General features: G+C 42.9%; 1 protein-coding gene across 3 annotated transcripts in view; it reads left to right on the forward strand.

Moving 5' to 3' along the window:
* STK11 (serine/threonine kinase 11) overlaps window positions 1-23,006 on the forward strand; it is a 171,773-nt gene that overhangs the window by 103,624 nt on the left and 45,143 nt on the right. For all 3 annotated transcript variants that reach the window (XR_011965506.1, XM_072601371.1, XM_072601372.1), the window contains exon 7: window positions 10,702-10,759. Coding sequence is in view for 2 of the 3 variants with exons in the window: in XM_072601371.1 (XP_072457472.1) it covers window positions 10,702-10,759 (58 nt within the window). In the remaining variant the exon portion in view is untranslated. The remainder of the gene's footprint in view (window positions 1-10,701; window positions 10,760-23,006) is intronic.

Below are 23,006 nucleotides of genomic sequence, written 5' to 3' on the forward strand. Positions count from 1 at the left end.
CATATAACATCAGTGATGAGTGTGCACAATTTGTGGGAGCAGTTTTCCTGAACATGGAAATTGTTTATATTCCTTGAATATATGTCAAATGATAGATATTCAAAAGCAAAAATTTATTAATTTTTGTACTTAGCACTGAAGAGGTACAAAATTAAAGAAAACTTAGTTCATGCACTCCAGCAGGTTTCAGTGGAGTAGTGGAGATACGATATGTGATACACATGTCAATGCATAAGGGGACTAGAAAGTTCTTTGAGATCAAATAAAGAAGAGAACATTTCTGACTTGAAGGATCTAGGAAGTTTTCCTGGAAGAAGAGGTATTTGATATGGTCCTTGACTAAAGGATGAATTGGGGAAAAGTGAATTCCAAGCCGTGGAAACAGCTTGAGCAGATGTGATAAAGTTAAGGATGTTGTCAGGAGAAGGTGTGGAATGCAGTTTTTCTTCAATATAGAATAAGTAGGTGAAGGACAGTAGTAGAAATTACAGCTAGAAATATAGGTTGGACTTAGATTATAGAGAGACTAAGGAGTTTGGACTTGATTTGGTAGGCAGTGGGGAACCATTGAGGGTCCTGGAGCTATAGAATGATAGAATTAAATCTATTCATTAGGAGGATCAATACGAAAGTGGTGTGTAAGATGGGATGAAGGCTAGGAGATCACTTAGGCTATTTGGCTGAGTAGATTAGAGTCTGAATTAAGGTGTGGTAGTACAAATGCTAAGAAAGGGATGGATTCAGATGAAGAGAAAAGGAGCCAAAGATGACTCCGAGCGAGCGAACTGACTAGAGGAATGGAAATGTTGCTTCCCTTGATGCAGAATACCATTGCTTCTTTGCCTATTTTTATGGAAAAACTAGTAAATGGTGCTGAATTGTTTAATGCTCAAGAACTGAGAATATTGAATTGAGTAAGAGCTCCCCACCCCTGTAAGGTAGGTTCCAAAAAAATTCTTAAGAGTAACAAGACAAAAGATGACTTTGTCGCCCTTAACTGATATTTCAACACTCTTACAGCTATTAACTGTAAGCTAATCAATCGTTAGAGAATAAACATGTCAGCCTATCCTAGAAATTTGGGCTAGGCCTATATAGCATATGGAGCCGTGTCCACACAAGGGATTATTTGCCCTTGATCCCAAACTTGGAGTTAGAAGTGTTTCTATTTTGCTTGTTTGGGTCTATTTTCTTACCAATTTTTTATTCCAAAGATCACCTAGTTTTTAGCTGCTACTCCTCACAAACTAGAGGAAATGGCAGGATTTTCTATTTTCTCCTTTGTGCTCTTGTTGCCTCTTTTGACCTTTACCACTTTAATGGTCTCTTCTTGTTAGGTTGTTACTCCAGAACACTTGGCAGGCCCCTCCAAAATTACAGACCTATTTCCAAGATAACTTCTGAAAAAATTTGGTATGTCTTCTGCATGCTAATAGCTGGCTTCTGATCTCAGTTCCAAAGAATCAACTTCACTTAGCAACTTAAACTTAGATTTACAAGTTCTACTGGTCAGTGGAATTGAACTCAGTAAATCTCCAGTCCTCTACCTCCTCCTAAACCCTTGCTTCTGCTTTGTACCAGAATGAGTTCTGAGGTATGGAGGGGCCTTCTTCTCTGCCAACTGCGTGAAGTTATGCTTATCTTTACTTGTTCCTTTGCTCGAAGTTTCCTGGCATGACAAAGGAAGTTTGGCCCTGCTCTTCTAGCAGTGCTATGAGCAGTGGGGCTACAGTCCAATTTCTGAGAAAATTTTTCAGTGGTACTTTTAAAAATTTTTAGTTACTGATTTCTCTCTTTGTACTCTTTACCTCTCTCTCTCTGCCCCCCTCCTCCACATTTCCTTTAATCCCATTCTAGATTTTTCATTGATTTTAAAGATGGCCCTACCCCAGCCCCCTGCCTTTTCTGTAAAGCCCTGCTTCCCTCGTTCTCTTGAGGTGTGCTATAGGTATGAATTTATAGAAAGAGGTAAAATGTCCTGTGGTGAAAGGAACTGAGTGAGTTACTAAGTGGTCTTACCCCTGTTGAGAGGGAAGGGGAAAAATACTTCCCTCCTCACCCCTTCTTAAAGAGGTAGCAGCAGCAGGAACCTCAGAAGAGATGGCCTGGTGAAGTTAGATAAAGCTTGGAATTGTTCTTGGAATCTGATAAAAGTCTGTAGTATTGGGGTGGAGCAGAGAACTGCATTCATCAACGTTTCTGTTGCCTAACTTGGGGGGCATGTCTGTAGGTGTCCATTATTAGTGTATTTTTCCTTCAGAAACTCCCAGTTGAGTCAAATTCCTTTAGAAGCATCTCAGGCTAGGAGGGAGATTTGTTTTCTTTTAGGGCAGAACTCTGAAGTAGTCAAAAACACTATATCTCCCTCTAGCTCCCCCAGAATTCCTCAGGGTATAAAGGGATACTATTCCAAATGCTAAAGGCTTAGTCTGATATATTGTCATGGTGAGGTTCAGGGACACTTGATTTTCAAAGGTCATGACAGTGGAGCTCAAGCGGTGCCTGGTCCTCTGAAGTTGCATAGGCTTTGAACATGGGTCCAGTGATGGACTCTGTGTTGTCCAAGGACCCACCAAGCATATTCAGAAGGGTTCATCACCAATTGATAACAGGGCAATGAATCTTTGAACCATAACAACTTCTAGACTGTCTCTTGACTTTTAGAGAGGTGATGAGCTGCGTCACTGGAAAGAATAACTGCCCTAAAGAAACCACAGATGCTTAAATAGAAAGACTTCAGCAAAGCGTAGCAGAAAGAATCCTGGATCTGGAATCAAAACCTGGGTTTTAATTGTATTGGCTTTGCTGTTATCTAATTGTATGACCTGGGAAAGTCACTTTAATTCATTCAAAAATCATTGTTTAAGCATGTAGCAGATACTGTATTTAAGATTTACTTCTGTGTGTGCATGTTGTTCATCCAGTCCCTCCCAGCCCATAGAATATAAGCCCCTGAGGGCAGGGGCAGTTTTATTTCTGATTCCCTAGCTACTGAGCAGTATACTTTACTACTGAAAAGAGTACAGAGTATTTCTCCAAAGTCTGTCACACAAGTATTATCTCCTCTCTGACAGGTGAGGCTCCTGAATCTCAGAAAACAGATACTTGCACAACAGATATCAGAGTCAACCTACAGACCCAGGTTTTCTGCTGTTTCTCTGGGGCGCTTGCCACCAACCTCCATTTTTTCTCAGCTCTTGTCTCTACTCCCTGGCAGTGAGCTCACCTCCACATGGTATTTGAATCTCATGGAGTTGTTTAAACTCTTGGCAAACTATTAAAATATTGTGCTCAATTGGTCCCTGTAACTTTCCCTTTTAATCCCCAGTGCCACTAAAAAACTTCAACTTTGAAGACTGCATCTCCTTGTTTTGCTTCCAGAATTGTTTTACATTGTCTGAGAACAATGCCTTCCCTCTGTGTACCAGAGCTATACATAGCTGATGCTATTAATCTCACTCTCATAAAATTCAGGATTATTTCCTTCTCTTTACCAGCTCCTCTGCCTCACGTCCCGGCATTGTCTACGGTAATTTGCTAAAATTCAAAGTTCACAAACATACCCAAAATGAACATTTCCAGACATAAAGTAAATGAGAAAAAAGAGGTGTTTTTTTTTTAAAGAGGACTTTAAAAGTATTTATTATGTAGAGCTCATTTTAAAACAAAAAGTATTTATAATAAATTCAACAATTCTTTTCCAAGTTGTCCTGCTTGTCTTTGTGTCTTTTGAAGGGTTCTTTGGTACATTTAAGTCCCTTCACTTCCCTAGGGTTCGTTTTCCCCACCCTTAGGATGAGGGGTTATTATCTCTCTAGTTCCTACCATTCTGTTTCTCTGGCCATCTCTGACTTTTAGAATTGGGTGGGTGAGGCAGCCCAGATGGGCCAAGGGTTATCCTGCCCTGCAGGCATTTCTGCTTACTTGTGGTCTATTAGAAACCAGTTCATAGTCTTTTAGGCACTTGCTTTTGCTGTCAGTGAGAATCATTGCAGAATAAGGCAGTTTTTTTTTCTCCTTGGTTTCTGAAGCCCTTCAACCCACCTCTGACACTATTTTGTTGTTGGTTTTGTCAGTCCTTGAAGGAGGCATCAGTGATGGCAGGCAATTGGTTCATTGAGGCTGGTGGGAGAGGACTACCTTTCTCCTCTCTGTGTTGCTCCTCCAAATACTAAGAAGTCTGGCCAAGACCGTGGCCAGATTCTGCCTCAAGGCTATGCAAGAAGTCATCCTGTTCCCCTTCTGGGATGCCTTAGAACAGCCAGGTTTGCTTTTTTTTTTTGCAGGGGGTGGAGGGAAGGAAGTGAAAACAAATAAGTATTTTCTAAAAATATCTGAGTTTGCTCCCCTAAATCGTTACCAGCCTATATCAGTCAATAAATCAGCATTTATTAAGCATCTGCCATGTACCAAGTACTATGTTAGATTCTGGGAATACAAAGTTCAAAACCAACTGCCCCTGCCTTCAAGGAACTTAGATTCTTTTGGTTGGAAATGACATATAAATAGAAAAATATGTGCAAGGGAAATACAAGGTAATTGGTTCAGAGGGAGGCCCTAAATCTTCCTGAAGGTTTCAAGAAAGGCCTTATGCAGAAAATAGAACTGGAAGACCAATTGTGAGAACCAGAGTTGGGAGAGGAGAGGGGAGCCTGTGGAAAGGTGACCAGATGGAAAGGGATGTTGTATATGAAGGGGAATAATGGCTTAGTCTGCAGCTGTCTTATTAGAAGCCAGGAGGGGGCGCCACAGTGCACAGCATGCTGGGCCTCTAGTCAGGGTGAGCTCAAATCCATCCTTAGACACTCACTACCCTTGGCATGTAACTCAACCTCTGTCTCTGTTTCCTCACCCGATAATGGGGGTAGTGAGAATTCAATAAATAATATTTTGGGAAACATTTAGCACAATACCTGGCACATAGTGGGAGTTGAGGAAATACTTATTTTCTTCTTCTGTTATGAAGCACTTTCCAAACCAAACAGAGGAATTTGTATTCTATTCCAAAGGGAAAGGAGAGGCACTGGAGTTTTTTGAGCAGAGAAGTAGTGCAGTCAGATGTGTGCTTCAGGAATATTCATCTATGTGGAGGGTAGGTTGGATTGCAGGGAGACTGATTTAGGAGGTGGTGGTTGTCTGAGCAAGAAGTAAGGAGAGCCGTGTGAGTGGGACGTGAGAAATGTGGTGCAGGGAGAATCAACAAAACCTGGCAACTTAGTGGGTCTGCGGTGTGAGGATCAGTGGAGGTTTTCTGAAGATTGTTCCAAAGTTGTAAACCTGGGCAAACGAGAAGGATTGGAGGTGCCCTTATGGGAAAAGAGAAGCTCAAAATGGGGTAGGCTGGGGAGGGGAGGGGACATAGGGAGTTCTGCTTTGAACCTGTTCAGTTTGAGATGCCGTAGAGTGCATCTAGTTCAAAATGCCCAAGAGGTGGTGAGTCTTGTGGGCCTGGGGTTCAGGAAAGAGACTAGGACTGGATCTGTACATCTGGAAGTTCTGGCATAGAGATAATGATGAAACATGGGAAGCTGAAAACGTATAGAAAGAAATGAGCCCAGGACAGAATTTTGTAGTATACACACAACCAGAGAGTGCAGGAGGAAAGATAGACTCTGTCCTTTAGCTAGTTTGCAGGAGAGGGGTTTGTACTAATTTTGGGATACAATATGCTTTAATAATAATGAGAATGTTAATTTCTGTAGCAAAACCTTTAAGATTTTGTTGGCTGTTTTTCAATTATGTCCAACTCTTTGTGACCCTGTTTGGGGTTTTCTTGGCAAAGATACTGGAGTAGTTTGCCATTTCCTTCTCCAACTCATTTTACAGATGAGGAACTAAGACAGAGAGGGTTGAGTGACTTGCCCAGGATCATACAAGCTAGTAAGTGTCTGAGGCCAGATTTGAACTCAGGAAAACTTCAGGCCTGGCATTCTATCTACTGCACCATGCGGGTACTCCTAGAAACTTTAAAGTTTACAACGTGCATTTCCTGCAGTGAATGAATGAATAAATGACATCATTTATTAGTCAACAAGCATTTCCCAGGGGATAAAAGTATTAAAAAGAGAAGACAACATATAAGAGATTGTTGGTCTAGGGAATCAGTTGGTGAGTTGATGTGTAGGATAGTCAGTTGTTTCTACTTGCAGAAGTGGAAAGTAGGGAGAGGGATGAACATGCTCATAGCAAACCAGCAATGTCGTCTAGGTGGACCGCTGGATGAGATGTTGAAGTAAAGCATGGTATGGTGTCTGCAACCAGTTAGTAAATACAGTGGGATAAGTGATGTAAGCTGCACTCAACTCAATTAAGAATAAATGCCCATGAGAGGTACTCCAGAGATGAGTAGATTAGCATCTGGAGGACTAGAGGCAGGGTTTCTTGAGGTCCAGAGTGTATGCAGAGGGTAAAAGTAGGGAGAGTCATGGCAGTCATGGTCTGGGTGGAGGACTTGATAGCTGACTATTATGTAGTGATGAAATATGTGACCCCGAGTGGTCGGTGTTATCCTTGATTGACAAGAGAAAACTTGGGTCCAAAGATTTACACAAAGTCATATAGGTATTTAATGACAGAACTAGGACTAAAACCCAGGGTCCTGACATCACATAAGTGTTCAGCTCAGATATCACCTTCTCCATCAGGGTCCAGTTCTGCCCTCTATTGTTGAATACCCAGAGCTAAGAATGGCTGGACTGGGCCTGTGGGCCATGATTTGCCAGTCTGTTTTCCACATGAATCCTCCTGTAGTCTTCTCCTTTCTGCCACCTATTGTAAAGTAACTTCCTCTACAAATTAACCTTGCTGTCTGTTCTTGTCTGTACAAGTATCCCCATTAGACTGAGTGCCATTAGGGCAGGGCTGTTTTACTTTTGCCTTTGTATATCCAGCATCTGGCAGAGTATCTGACACAAAGCAGACACTTAATCAATACTTGTTGATTCATTCTTTCCTCTAAATTTTGGTTAATCAATAAAGAACTTTCTCAGTAGGTCCTTGAATTTTATACCAACTTAAGGGAAACACATCTAAATTTAGACCTGGCAGAGACCCTAGAGGCCATCAGATTAACACCTCCCCCTCCCCAACAGAAAAGGATGTTAGGGCTGGTTGTTGTTATGTTTGTCCTTTATTCTCCAAGAGGACCATGACATCAAGATGATGCCATGACTTGCAGTTGACTTTGATTTGAGTGAGGCGGGGCTGTGCAAGGTCACCAGCCTCACTTTCTCCTCCAGAGCCATCTGGGTCCAGTGGCCTTATATTCATCAGGATGGCTGGAGATGGCCCAGGATGCACTGAAAAGTTAAGGCAGACAGATGTGTGGAATGGTTTGCCTAGAGTCACATGTCTGAAACAAGATTCAACCTGGGTCTTACTGATGCCCAAGTCTAAAGTAATCGTAATCGCAGCTTCTATATTGCTTTAAGGTATGCAAAGCACTTTACCTATATTATTTGATCCTCACAAAAACCTTCTGAGATAGGTGTTGTTACTGTTCTCATTTTACAGATGAGGATACTGAGGCTGAGAGATGACAAGTCACTCACCTAGAGACACAGAACTAGTAAATGTTAGAGGCAGAAGTTGGAATCAGGTTTTCCTCACTTAGCCCCCTTCGATGACTCCCTGAAACACAGCAGGAATCCTATGGAACCTTGGAACTTCCCATTTAGACGTTAGAACTGTGATGGATCTTAGAGATGCACTAGAGTCTAGACCATCAGGGATGGTGTCATGGAAAATACAGACAGTTCTAGCTTCATGGAAATTTGCATTATGCATATGTGACGGCCAGCAGCCAGCTGAAGTGCAAGTACAGCCTGGGGCTAAGATCCTTTTTCCAGGTGTTGAAGTCATCAAAGGGGTAGGACCATAGAAAGCCCCTTAAGGGTGGGGGGAGGTCCAAGAAAGGAGCCACTTACAGTAAGTGAAAACTGACTGTACAGAGGATTACAAAGAAAGCCAATTATATTCAATATAGTTACGAAAATATTTAGAGTTCCAAGTTGGCCTCCCTTATTCCTCCTCCCCCTCCATCTCTCCAGAGACCCCAGGATAAGATCTTGTATCTAGTCCAAGCTTCTTGTTTTGCAGAGGAGGAAACTGAGGCTGAGAGAGCCTAAGTTACATACCCAAAGTCATACTGGCAGAGTTACTGGTAGAGTAACTGGTAGAGTTACTGGAATCTGATTCCAGATTCTAGGTTCCTTTATCTCAGTGGAACAGTAACTCCTACATGTAGACAAGTCCCTTAACCTCCCTCAGATCCAGCTTCTCCATTGGTAACATTGAAATAATACTTGTGTTCCCTTCCTTGCCGAATTGTTATTTGGAAAACATTTTGTAAACCTTAAAGCACCATATAGAGTGTCCCGAAAGTTTTAGTGTACTAAAATTACGACTTTGGGGACACCCTGTATAAGTGGTAATTGTTATTGCTGTAGTGATCTATAATCTGATTTCATGGGTATCCCTTCTAATGGTCTAGTTCACTATACATACATCCAGTCTCATGCTATATAATTGTCATCTGTAATCTTTCTGTAAATTCTCCAAATTGGATCCCCTCAACATCTTGGAGAACTTTTATCTATGGGTTCAGTGTATTCTGTGGATGCAATTGTTATTAGCAAATTTGGGGGAAAGGGTATAGTTTTTAGCCTACAGAATCCTAGTCTAGCAAAAGGGTCCTTTCCTGAAGGGCCCCTTTAGGAATCCAAATGCAAAACTGTCTTTGGTAGAAGCAACTACATTTGTGATGTTAAGTCAAACTTGGGTCAGTTTGCCACTGCCTGACAAATTGCTGCCTTCTTGAAAGTAACCATATGTAAAATTGATTCTCTGATAAATGATCTTTCTAGTTTGCTCCAAAGTGTACAGTCAAGAAGCACAGGTTTACCTTTCTTATTGGATCATTATCATATCTCTGCACTACCTTTTCCTGGTCGTTATCTGACATGCATCTAGCCAATCCAATGTAGTGAGGGACTTGGGGGAGAAATCTTGCAATATAGTGGTGGAGTTTTCCTTTATCACCTGGCCTTTTAGTAGGATAGGTCAAGATGGAAGTTATAGAGCATCAAGGGGGAATCCTATCTGCTTACTATTGGACTACAGCTGATTGTGTGTCTATTGTAAAGGGAGGAGATGAAGTTGAATGAAACTTTAGTTTTAAATAACTTAGTTTAGGCTTGTTATTGTCATGAGAACCACAAAATGGGGTGGAAGAAACCTATTTCCCCCTCCCCCACCATAATTTAGATGAAGTTAAATAAACTCCATGAAGGTTGAGAAGAACATAGGTTTAGTCTTATTTGGGTTCTTTACAGTAGAGCCCTGCACATAGTAGACATCAATAAATGTTTGTTGAACTGAATTGAGTTTAATTCACATGTTACATAAGGTGTCCAGCAGGTGGCAAGAGGGCCCATGGAGTAGTGATGCTTCTTACCTGTGAGTTTGAGAGCCAGGAAGATGGGAATTCTTGAGATATAAAACTGCATTATGATGATCATGCTAATGTAAGCTTCAAAAGATCTATGAGCTCATCCACTTTGCATCCTCCCTCTGCCCTTTCACATCTTAGTAGACAATTCCTGAGTCACTATGGCCGACCTTCTGGTGATGAGCCTTTTTGAACAAATCAGTCCTTCAATTAATGAAGCATTTATTAAGCACCTATGGGCCAGACATTGTACTAGCCCCTAGCATGGAATCTGGCACATAGATTTAAAAAATTAAAAAATAGATATCAAAGTCCTTGCCCTCAAGGAGCTTGTATTCTGTCGGTGGAAAGCAATACTATCCTTCTGGGAGGAAGCATTAGTGTAATGGGAAAAGCCTAAGTTTTGGAGTTGGAGGAGCCATAGGTCCTCAAACTCTGGCTCTGCCATACAACCTATTTAACCTTGGAGAGGTCCTTTTTCTCCTCTGGACTAAGTCCTTTCTATTTCTAAATCTATTTGAGGGAGACTTGGTGTTCTCAGAGGATTACAGAAGACATTAAAAATAAAATACACTGTGGTTAGAGAGAAGACTACAAACTAGGAAAATAAGAACAGCTTCTTGGAAGGAGATACATGGTAGCATTTGCCCTGAACCTCCTTGGGGCAAGAGGCAGAAGTATTCAGGATGGGATATAGAATGCCAGGCACAACCAAGGGACTCCTTAGTCATTGTCTTCTTCCAGAAAGCAGAGTTTGTCTTTGGGTTTGTACATTGGACTTTTCCAATTTGTAGGATCTGTCAGCACTTGTGCTCCCCTGGCATAGCCTTCAAGAACTCTCTAGGCCACAGTAAAGTATAAGAATGGGACCAGTGGAAGAACCATGACAGTAGCTTAGATTTATAGAGCATGTCACAGTTTTTGAGCATTTTAAGTAAATTATCTCATTTGATCCTCATTAGAACACTGTGAAATTGTTAATGAAGCTTCTTGATAGATGATGACACTGGGCCTGTAAGGGGTTAAATAATCTGCCCAGGATCACACAGGGCATCCTTGGCTGAGCCAGAGCCCAGTTCTCCTGGCTCCTTGCCCAGGGCCTTTTCAACTACAGAATGCTGCTTTTGCTAATTACTGGGCTGCTTCATCAGCACTTTGGGGGTTGAGAAGGGAAGAAATGAGGAAAGCATATTTGGGATTCTTTTTTCTTCACTTCAGATTTACAACTTAATGGTTTTTTCCCCCATTTCCAGGCATGCTTGAATATGAACCATCCAAGAGATTTTCAATACAGCAGATACGGCAGCACAAGTGAGTGTTCCTGCAAATTTGAGCTTTCTCCCAGGCTCCTCTGCTCGGTAATTGACCATGAACATGGAGAAGTTCCTCAGTCAGCTTTCTCTTTCTCTTAATAGTACCTTCGGATGAGATGTATATGTCATTCCCATTCTTACCCTTCGTTCTCTTTCCCATTTTTTATTTTATCTATTTATATGGGGCTTTCTACTGGTTATTTTAAATTTCTAACTAGAAAATGTCAAGTGGAGTGATGATAGCTGACATCTATATGGCACTTGATGTTTAAAAAGTACTTTACAAAATACATTATCCATACCTCACTTTTTCCTTACATCAGCCTTGTATAAGGGATCTAACATAAGCAGTAGCCCAATTTTACAGATGTGGAAACAGGCTCAGGGTTGGGGTGGGGACATAAAGAGACTTGCCTGAGGTCATATAGCTAGTGAGTGATAGATTTGGGACTTGAACCCAGGTCATAATGCATACAGTATTATAACTGGAAGAGAATGCAGAACATGGAGCAATAGGTAGATGTTGGCAGAAAGGTAGTTTTTAGCTCAACATAACAGAAAATTTCCTACCAAGGAGAGCAGGCCCAGAGGGGAAGGTCTGGCCAAGGAGGTAGTGGATTCTGAGTCATGGATGACTTTCAGATGGAAGCAAAATAACACTGCTCCTTGTCAGGGTGTTTCAGAGATGATCCCTTCAGAGGGGCCTGTGCCTTCCAGACCTTGAGATTCTGGGAATGTGAAATATCTTGAGTTGAAAGAGATGCCAGGCAAGGACCATACAAGTCAGAAGAATGCCTAGTGATCATTTTACCAACTCCTGTAGTTGACCAAGGTCCAAGGTCACATAGGTAATTCATAGCATGGTAAAAAATTGAATCAAGTCAGGGCATTGAGACTTCCAAGTCCATTGCTGTGTGGGATAGAAATGATTTTGAATAAGGATCATGATAGGGGAAGGAGGGTATGAGAGAGAAGAAAATAAGGCTTACAGATTTAATGTTACCAAGTACTTAGATTTATCTGACATCTCCCATTCCCGTCTTTAGTGGTCATGAGGGAAGGAGAGTTTTAATATCAAAACAAAGTCAGAAAAGGATTGTTTTAGCAGCAAGGGAAATTTCTGTTAAGAGGAGGCTGAATTTTACCACTTGTGCTTTTTAGTATGATCAGTCAAAATGAATAGTTAGGGAGAAGTAGACTAGAGTAGAATATTTCATAGGTCACACTACTCCTGAGTGGACATTGGTCTTTACTTAATCCCATACTACTTGTCCAACTGTTTCTTAGCTTTTTTAGTTGAATTCCCATTCACATTCTCCTCCTGACCTTTGATGTTCCCTAAATTCTTCTCCTAGAACATCTTTCTGGTTTATCTATCCGTGATCTCCTCAGCTTCTGTGATTTCAGTTCTCATCTTTTGGCAGATGACTTCAGGATCTATATAGCTAACGCTAATATCATAAACTCCTTTTTTCTCCTTGGGTTTTCCATTAGCATCTCTAATTCAGCATGTCCCCACTCTGTCCCTCTCCTCAAACTATAACAACAAACTCTCTGGCCTTCCTCCAGAGTGTCCTATGTCTGTTGCAGCTGCCACCATCTTTCTGGTCAGCAAGCTCCCCAACTTATGGACACATTATTCGTGACTCTTCCCTCCCCCAGATCAAATCAGTTTGCCGAGTCTCATCAGTCCCCTTGCACACTACCCCTTATTTCTCTTCTTCGTTCGGATGGCCAGTGCACTAGTTCAGACCTTCAGCACTTCTCTTTCTTGCGAATTATTGCAACAGCTTGCTCATTTGTTTCTTTACTTCTAACTTCTCTCTCCAATCCATCTTCCACACAACTTCTAAGATTGCTGTCTTTCTAAAACCTAAATATCATCATGTCACTCCCCGCTTCGAAAATTTTTACATGCTACCTGCTACCTCTAGCATAAACTAAAAACTGCCCAACTTGGCATGTAAAGCCTTTCATCACCTGGCTCCAGTCTACCTTTCTAGACATTTCATTTCACCCATCTTCATAACTTTATGTTCTAAACAGATGGACCAATTTGTTATTTCCAGGACTGGGCCTTGGCTTGTATCCCTGGAATGCCATCCTTTCTTATCTCCACCTCTTCGAGTTCTAACTTCCTTCAAGGCTTCTTTGCAGCTCCAGGGATTCTCAATTAGCTGCTCCCCCTGCCTGAAATGACCTCCCTCTTCATCTCTACCTGCTACCTTTCCTAACTTCCTTCAAGTCTCAGGAAAAATCCCACCTTCTTATAGGAAGCCTTTCCCAAACTCTCTTAATTCTAGTGCCTTTTGTCTGTTAATTATTTCTTTGTTATTCTCTGTGTAGCTTGTTCATATATAGTTGTTTGCTTCTCCCTCATTAGATTGTGAACTCCTTGAGGACAGTAGCTATCTTTTGCCTTTCCTTGTATCCCTAGAACTTACCCAGTGCTTGGAACATAGTAGGTATGCTCCATAAATGCTTATTAACTCAGTGAATGGCCCAGCCCACATGCTGCCACCTTCTGTAGTAAACTCTCTGATCCTCCCTGTTGCTTCCTCAAGATTATCTTGCATTAACACTTTGATAACTACATTCCAATGTAATTGGTGTCCTTTGTAATCTTTTTTATTTTATGCATTTCCGAACAGTATTCTGAGAAAGGGGTCCATGGGCTTCACCAGATCTCTGAAAGGATCATAACACAAAAAAGTGTAGAAGCTTGATTTAACCCTTTTACAGATAAGGAAATTGATAGAAGTTTTAAGCACCTACTGTGTGCCTGGCAGTGCTCTAAGTGCTAGGAATACAAGTGTACAGATGCCCAGTTCTTATGGACCTACGTTTTAGTAGGGGAGGCAGCGAGCACATACATAACAAGTATATAAAGGGAATATAAAACAAGTCAGCACACATCTACACAAAGCAGTCACATATCTGGTAGTTTAGAGGTCGGGCACTAGCAGCTGGGGTGGGGGTATAAGAAAGACTGCATTCAGAAGATGATGCTTGAAAGAGAGGGTCTCTGTGAGGTAGACCCGTGGAGGGAGTGAATTTCCAGCATCTCAGCTAGTGCAAAAGCAGAGGAGGGAGAAGATGGCTGTACTGTGAGGGAAGAGCAGAGCTGAGACTGAATTAACTGGATCCCCGCCTGCTGGAGAGGAAGGACTATCTATTGAAGCTGCAGAGACCAGCCAGGGCCAGGTTGTGTCAGTGAGGAAGGGGGACAGGGGAGAGTTCGAAAGCCAAACACACAAGTTTCTGTTGGATCCTAGAAGCCAGAGGAAACCCCTGGAATTGAGTGAGATGGAGAGATTCCTGGTCAGAGCTTCCCTTAAGGAAAACAGAGGTCTGGAGAGCTTAAATGAGCCTGCTCAAGATCTTCTAGGCTTCAGGCAGGGCAGCCTGGGGTGGAAACGAGGCCTAATGACTCCTGGTTTTAGAAGTTGGTTCAGTGAGCTGCTCTGCCCCTCAGCAGGGCTTCTTTTCATGACCCACCTCTTATAAAACATGGAGACACACTTAGCTAGTCTGGTCTGGGGGTGACAGATGGGAAGAACTTATCAGATCTGCACCCCAGAGCATCTTTAGCCTGGTGCAACTGCCTGAGTTTGTGTTCTTCTAGCACATGTGAGGCGTAGGAGAGGAGAGAAAACTGAGGCACAAAACAGGGAATGATTTTGCAAAGAGTCATTGATTGAACCAGAATCATGGAGAACTTAATTTCTGACTCAACATTTTGGTTGACTGGAGCAGCATGAAGCGGGCAAAAGTAATGGACAGCACAGGGTGGGAAGCCCCACTTTGGGAGCTAGGTAAGCCCCTGGTGTGTGGCTCAGCCAGACTGCCTGTTGGGGGACAAGGCTTCCCAGAAGCACAGCTGCATCCCTTGTCACGCATGTATTTGCCTCTAGAAGTTTGAGTGCTCCTTTGAGGAGTTCAGCCTCATAATCTCTTGGAAATCATCCCTCCTGGCACTCATCTTCTGTTGTCCCAGCCTCTTCTTTCCTTCCCTGTTTTTGGTCTGGCTTCAGTTCAAAATAGGTTACATAATTTCCGAGTGTGTCACTGTAAAGCCATTGGCTTTGGTCCAACCCCAGAGTATTGTCTTGTTTGAAGATCCCCTTCCCCAGTATTCTCTTTTGCCCTTTGTACCCTGTAGGCCCAGTGACTGTCTCCAGGGGAGCAGGCCTGGCCTGCTGAGGGGTGACAGAGTGATGGGAAGGCAGTGCAGTACTCTAGAAGAAATGGACTAGATTTTGGAGTCTCGAGGTCTGGATTCAAATCCTAACTCTTCCATTTTACTAACTCGAAAAGCATCTCTCTGCAGCTTATTTCTGGGTTTGGACTGAATTACCCAGAGGTCTTTTTTAGCTCTTCTATGAACCCAAGAGCCTATGAACAAAGAAAATAAGTATTTGCTGTCTCCTCCCTTTCCTTTCATTTTCTCCATCAAGATAAGTAGATCATTTTAAAATCATGATACCGAGCTAAAAAGGATCTTGGAGGCCATCTAGTCTAACACGTGAGGAAACTAAGACTGGGGAGGGGGGGTGACTTGCCCTGAATCATGTGATAAGGAGCTGGATACTTGAGCAGAGATCAGAATTGAAGCTTGAGTCTTCTTGTTACAATTGTAGTATTCTTTCCATTACACAATTCTGCCAACCCTTCATAAAGGAATCATCCAGCTTTTACTTGAAGACTTCCAGGGATGGGGAGCTCACTCCACTTCTAGGCAGCCCATTTCACTGTTGTGAATTTCTGATCGTTTTTCTGTGTATTAAGCTGAAATCTGACTCCTTGTAACAATTGCTCCACTGGACCTGAGCAGAATGAGTTTAATCCTTTCCATATGGCAGCTCTTTACATCCTTGAAGACAGCAATTGGGACACTCCCTCCCCACCAGGCTTCTCTTCAGGCTAAACATCCTTAGTTCTTTCACCCGATCCACATGTAGAATACAGACTCCAGGCTCCTAGAACATCACTCTGGGGCTCACTGAGTTTGGAGCAGGTGGTTGGGGAGATAGGGCACAGTTCTGGCAGCTGGGATAGAAGTTATGCAGTTCATATTTTCGTTTATTAGTCATCCGGCTTATTTACCTGGGAGAAAAAAAGTCTATGACTTTGATTCCAACATCTCTTTTCTCCTCCTGCCTGATAGCAAAAAAATTTTTGCATCAACATTTCCCAGCCAGGGCCTCAGAGTCTGTACAGATAGACAGAGGTTGCAGGAGAGTGCAAACAGAGATGCTGGCCCTGGGGACTGGAAAGTTCACGTGTTTAGAAGGACAGGATCTCTTGCCTCTTCATTGGGCACAGCTGCTGCTGCAGCAGAAACTGCTTTTCCTACCAGTACATCTCCTTTATGAGACTGAGGTAGCCAGGAAAGTGGCCTGTGCCTCCTGGATTGGCAGAAGTGGGCTTTAGGGCACCTCTCTCCTCCCTCAGTATCATGTCCGATTTGGCCACGGTAAATGGCAAAGGTCTCTTGCTTTGGCCTTGCCCCCTTCACTAAGCTCCTCTGTTCTCTTTCATGTTAGCTCACAAGAACAGATGTGAGGCCCTGACATTTGTCTTGGAAATAGGGTGGGCTTCACCTTATATAGATGCAAATCTGTGACCCTCTCCTTGATCACAGTTCCCAGATCCTCTGCTGCCTCTTTGTGCTTTAGATTGGCAGCTTTGGAGAGTGAATTCCCCCTGGGATGCAGTTGGGGTAAGCTTGCTTGCAGATAAGAGAGCAAACATTGGCCAGCTTGCTCCTTTTAAGGAAAAGGTAAATCTACCCGTGATCCTCCAGTGAGCGATCACTCGAGTCCTCCTTTTTTAGCTTTGGCTGGATTTTGAATAGGAAAGCCTAGCAGGTCTAGACAACGTTGCTTTAGCCCTCAAAGCACCAAAGTTAATGGTTTTGTTTGAAACGGGTTGCATGAGAAAAAGGCTCAGATTCCTAAAATCCTTTATTTTACTTTAAGAATTCACCAGCACCAGAAGGCCCATGTGCAGAGATGTAAATCCCTTATCTGACCTGCCTTCCAGCCATGAGCGGTTCAGCCTTCTGCCCCCTGAAGGGCTAGAGAGTTGTCTAATGATACAGCAGCCTACAGCCTGAAGTGGGCCCCACATGCTGAGTATTTTGACTTCCCTGAGGTCAGACACCTTTCTGGGGTCTCCCAGTGGAAAAAAAGTTGTAAAGAGATAGTATATGGCTCCACCACAGCAATGACAGCCCCTCTTTCCTCTGCTGGGCCTTGTCAGCCAAGGGGCAGCTGCTGCCGTGGGGAACTTTGCTTCCATGACTCTCCTGGAACACTTGAAAGAAAATTGAAAGTGATGAGGGTGAGGCTGAATCCACCATCAGTCCCTGTTTCCAAGACGACGGTTTTGCCTTTGTCTCCTTTATTTTCTCAGTCACAGACAGGCACGATTGTGCTGTTTGCTGTCTGTGAAGCTGGGGGAAGGGATGACCCAGTGGTCCTCACACTCCTAATTATACTTGTTGGGCTCTAAGTCTTAAAAAGACTTTGTCCACCTGTGCCCCCCACACACACTAGGAAAGATTGGGGCTCACCTGAAATCAAAGGTGCACCCCTCCCCTCGCCTTAGCAGTTGCTTCTGCTTGTCTGTGATCAAATGCCTGGTGTTCTTGGAGCAAACTGTATATCTGTTGAGGAACCCAACCTTCAGCTCTTCATTCGTTAAATAAGAAAGGAAGTGTAATGATTTCTAAGGTCATTTTCAGTTCCAAATCTATCATTTCTTCATGTATTGGGAGGAGGGGAGGGTGTGTGTGTGTGTCTGTCTGTCTGTGTCTGTGTGTGTGTCTGTGTGTGTGTGTGTGTGTGTGTGTGTGTATGTGTGTGTGAGATCTTTGAATGCCTTTTACCTTCTCACATCCTATGCCCTTTGGTAAATGAATTCTGTCTATGACCTTGGGGTAGATCCTGCTAAGGGAGCAGCCGGAAAGCAGTTGCTGAAGTTTCAATGATAGATTTCCTAACAGCTGAGGCTAGGAGTAGGGGTGGCAAAGGGTGGGAGGAGGGGTGAACTGTAGCCTTTGTTTGATGTTAATATAACCCAGTGACTCAGAGGCTTTACTTAGGAAAACCATGAAGGGGATTGGGGGGGGGCCCAGGACTGTAAGGGTAGTCCACTTAGTTTGGTCAGCCTGATGCTGAAGACAAGGCCTTAGGTGGCTCACAGAGGGCCAGGAACCTCCCTGTTTATTAGGGGTACAGTCTGGCATGCAGCTAAAGGTCTGCTTTCTGTAGGATTGCTAGATTAATAGTCCTTCCCCCACTTGGAAGTAACAACAGCCCCAAACACTGTAGCCACTACTCTGGTGACTTTTTTTCTCCTCAATGGAGGAGCAAGTGTGACTTAAAAGAAATAAGGAAGTTCTGATGTTAAAAAGAATAAGGGTTTGATTTATAATAATTTTATGAGCTGCCAGATGAAAAGTGCTCATTAAATGCTGATTTCTCTTGCCATTCCTGCCTCCCTGGCAGGATTTCATTTCTTGTTATCTGGAAGGTTTTTCAGTTCCTATGACTCTTTGAACAAAGGTGCCCCGTGGATGGTTGAGCCACCAGTCTGTCTGGGTGCCATTTCATTTAATTGACTTTGTAGAGTGGTAGGAGTTCCTGGGCCTGTGTGTAACACCTTTCTTCCCACCCTTGTGGTCCCTTTTTCCATTTCTTTCAGCCTACCCAACCATGTGGCTAAAGGGTTAATTTTAGTAAAAATCACTTTATTTAATACTTCATGAATAGTACAGTGGGAAATAAGTGTAGTCAAGAGACATGTGATTCCAGTCTATCAACTAAATATGCGGAAGTCATTTTCCAATTTGAGCTTCAGTTTCTCCTAAGGTAAAATAAGAATGTACGAGCCCTTCCAGCTCTAACATTCTGGGTTCCAGTGGCCCTCTGAGCTCTGACTGTTTTAAGGAGCTTTCTCCCAAGGGCATTCTGTGATTTCTCCTTAACTCTTAGTTGTCTCTTCATCTTGCTGCAAGGCTTTGTGACAGGTGAGGTTTTGGGAGTTAAGAGAGATTGATCTCTTTCCTCTTTTTCAAGAGTGACCCTCACATGAGTGTTGTGTGCACTGTACCCTCCCCTTTTCATTCTCCCTGACCTGCTCAAGTCCTTTGCCAGCCACTCATCAATTCCCACAGCTTTGCCTGCAGTGAGTTCTGTGTAAGCTTTGACTTCAGCAGGGAACGCTTTTTTCAACACTTGAAAACTTGAAGATATGAGATTATAATTTTGTCAGTGTGTAAGCTCTTTAAGCCTCTTCTAACAAGATAACAAATTGAAGTTTTGGGTCAGAAAATTGCCTTCTGGAGACTGATGTAAGAATCTTCTTCCTTTGTACAGCCCCCTCCAGTTACCCTGGTAGAGGAGGGCTATGGTTTGACTATAAACTTGGGAATCTGGCTTACCTGATGGAAATCACATAAGGGAACTCTGCCTACTCCAGAGCTCAGCTTTTCTATGGCACCACTAAGGGCTTGTGTCCAATCTCCAAGAAGCTAATGGCCCTTGGAGGCAAAAAAGAAACTACTTGAAATCACCCTGTACAGCTCCGAGGCTGCTCTCCATTGAGGACTGGTAGTGGGAAACAGGCAGATTTTTCCAGTTGGTCACTTTCTCTTGATTTACTTGAGTGAATGCTAATGGACCATTTTGAATGAACCAAGGGCCTTGTTTCTATGGTACCTGTCACCATGGTATCCAGCAAGGTGCCATGGTATCTAGGTGAGCTGATAAGTTAAGCTTGTTAAGCAGAAAGGCAGATATGGAAGGAAACAGGCTGTGCGCCCTTTCTTCTCTCCAGAGGCCTGACTGGGACCTTGGAGGTTGGTACAGAGGAAAGAAGGGTTGGCTTACTCAGAGAGGACTCCCTGAGGATAGCTTTTAGGGCATGCAAGCTATATTTCTCCCAAAATCCTAAGGCCTCAGGAAGCTTTTTCCTGACACTGAGTCTACAGCTTGCTTTAGGTCATTGGCACTTTAGGTCAACGCACAGCTTCCCGATAAATACCACTATAGATGCCAGGTGTTTAAATCTCCTCTTTTAGTCTTGAGAACATCCCTCCTACTGGCCTCTTTGTAGTTAATTAAATCCCCCTCTTGGTCAGTGGTGTCTTCATTAACATAAATACATATGGAATATTTGAGCTCTCCCTGAAGAGGACATGAATGAATGATTTCAGCAGCCCAGATGGCTCTGTACAGGCCGATGATTAACTGGCCTGCTTAAACCAGACAGGAAGGTAAGCCAGAGAAATGGGTCAGCTCCCATATCATAGGATCCCTGCCCTCTGTTAGTTCCCTGGCTAACCCCTGGGAGTCTCTGTCCAGCCAACTCCCTCCATTACTGTAGTCAGTTTCACTCACTGTCTCTAAAGGAAGAAATGACATGCAGTTTTTAAAAGGAAAAAAAATCTGGCTTCCTCTTTTCAGGGCTTCAGGACCAGGAAATTAATTGTACAGATAATAATTGAAATTCCTGTTTTCAGAGAACTCTCAACAAGTTTATGAAGTCAGTATTGTGGAGATTATCCCCATTTTGTCAGGGTCTTGGGGGGGTTTGTTTCCAGTCAGGTCTGATTCTTCATGGCCCCATTTGGGGTTTTCTTGGAGTGGTTTGCCATTTCTTCTCCAGCTGATTTTACAGAAGACAAAACTGAAGCAAACAGGGTTGAGTGACTTGCCCAGGGTCACACATAGGTAGCACATCTCTGAGACTGGATTTGAACTCAGGAAGATGCGTCTTCCTGATTCCAGGCCCAGCACTCAATCTACTTGACTGGGTCCACTGTAATGTTGGATAACTTCAACGGGCCTCTTAACCTCTATAAGGCAGTCCTTTTATACCTCCCCAGTTAACTCACTCCCTCACCACAATTATACCAAACTTTATCATCTCCCTTAAAACCTCCCTTGCTTCCTCTCCCTCACCCACTTAGCTGAGAATCTTGCCTCATGTTTTTCCTGAAAAAGTTGAGGCCGTTTGCGAAAAGCTCCCTTTTGTCCACTGGTCCTCATCTCGTATTACCTAGATACCTTCTGCTACCATTTCTTCTCCCAATCAAGAGAAATCCTTCCATCCCCGAATAGCTAATCTTTAATCTCTCCCTGTTTATTGGCTGCTTCTCTATTACCTACAAACCTGCTTGCGTCTACCTTAGCCTCAAAAAACCGCTTACTTGATCTGCTGCCTCTATCTGTTGTCTCATTTCTCTCTTCCCTTTTGTGGCTAAACTCTTTCCCAAGGTCATCTAAAAGAGGTGCCTCTACGTCCTTTCATTCGCTTCTTAACATTCTACAGTCTGCCTTCTGATGTCATCCAACTGAAACTGGTCTCTCCAAAGTTAGTAATAATCTTTTAATTGCCAGAATTCAATGGCCTCTTCTCAGTCCTTATCCTTCTTCACCGCTCACTCTATCAGTCTTTGATACTGTCACTTATCCTCTTCTCCTTGATACTGTCATTCCTCTAGATTTTCCTGTGATACTACTCTTTCCCAATCTCCTCTTACCTATCTGACCTCTCCTGCTCAGCCTCCTTTGCTGAATCTTCATCCAGCAAAATTCATATCCACTAATCAAAGGAGTCTTTCACAGGGCTTTGTCCAAGGCTTTAGGAACAGATAGGTGGTACAGTGAATGGCGTACATGTTTTGGAACCAAAAAGATTCGTTTTCCTGAGTTCAAATTTGGCCTCAGACACTTATTGGCTGTTTGATCGTGGACAAGTCACTTAACCCTGTTTGCCTCAGTTTCTGCATCTATAAAATGAACTGGAAAAGGAAATGGCAAAGCACTCTAGCATCTGTGCCAAGATCCCAAATGGTGTCCCAAAGAGTCAGCAACTGAAAATGACTGAGCAACTGTTTTCTTTGGTAATCTCATCAGCCCTCATGGATTCAGTTATCATCTCCATGTAGACATTCTTAAATCTATTTATCCAGCCCTAACCTCTCTGCTCACCTCCAGTCTCACATCTCCAACTACCTTTGAGACACCTTTAGACATACAGATATATTGTAGACATCTTAAACTCAACATGTCCGAAACAGAACTCATTATCTTTTTCTCAAAGTGCTCCCTCTGTCCAGTCTTCTAGTTACTGTTCAAGGCATCATCCATCTTCCCAGCCCCCCAAGTTCACATTCTAGTTGTCATCCTCAACTACATACTCTCACCCCTCCCCTCCCCTAATATCCAATCTGTGGCTAAGACCTGTCAATTTTATCTTTGTAACATTTCTTTCATTTAACAATGACACCATCCTGATCCAATCCTTTATCAGCTTGTGCCTGAAATATTGCAATATCCTACAGGTTGATCTACCTACCAGAAGACTCTCCCTCTTCCAATCCATCCTCCACTCAGCTGGCAAGGTGATCTTAAATCAAGATCTGCTAGAGCTTGATCTCTCTCTTTCTCTCAGTACTCTCCAGAGGCTCCCTAATCACCTACAGGATGAAATATGAAATCCTCGGCATGGAGTCCCCCCACATTCCTTTCCCCTCCCCTAGAGTTCTCACACCTCACACTCTCCTGATCCCTCTTGATTCTGTTCTCTTCCCTCTGTTGATTGTCTCCAATTTATAATGTATATATTGTGTTTGGACATAATTGTTAGCATATTGTCTCCTCCATTAGATTGTGACCTCCTTAAGAACAGAGACTGTCTTTTGTATCCCCAGTGCGTACCACTGTGCCTGGCATGTAGTAGATAAAGTTTAATGTTTATTGACTAACTGACCACCCATTCCAAGTACTTATTAAGGTAGAAGTTGGGCTAGATGAAATCTGAGGTCCCTTATAGCTCTGAAATTCTCACTTTTGACTTTCTACTTCTTTTCATTGTTCTATATTGCAGCTCTTAACATATCACTCCGTACAGTATCTTTTTATTCCCTGGGAAGTAACAGTTCTGGACAAGCAGGTAGAACAGATGTTGCCATATTATTCTCATTTTATAGATTAAGGGAACAGAACGGTTTGCTCTAATTCACACAGCAATGGCAGAGCCTAGTAGTGGAAACCTTCCCTCCCCAACTCACAATTCAGTGTTTTTTTGAGCATTTTAGACAATTCTAGGACTTGTAAGGTTAGATCCTACATGCCGAAGAGTGTGGTTTGAGCCCTTTGTTCACCAGTAGCTAAACATAGAGGAACAGGTGGAGCAAGCATTGAATATTGTAAAGAGATACTACCCTTTGG

This window comes from Notamacropus eugenii, chromosome 4 (genome assembly GCF_028372415.1).
Source record: "Notamacropus eugenii isolate mMacEug1 chromosome 4, mMacEug1.pri_v2, whole genome shotgun sequence".
Classification (NCBI taxonomy): Eukaryota; Metazoa; Chordata; class Mammalia; order Diprotodontia; family Macropodidae; genus Notamacropus; species Notamacropus eugenii.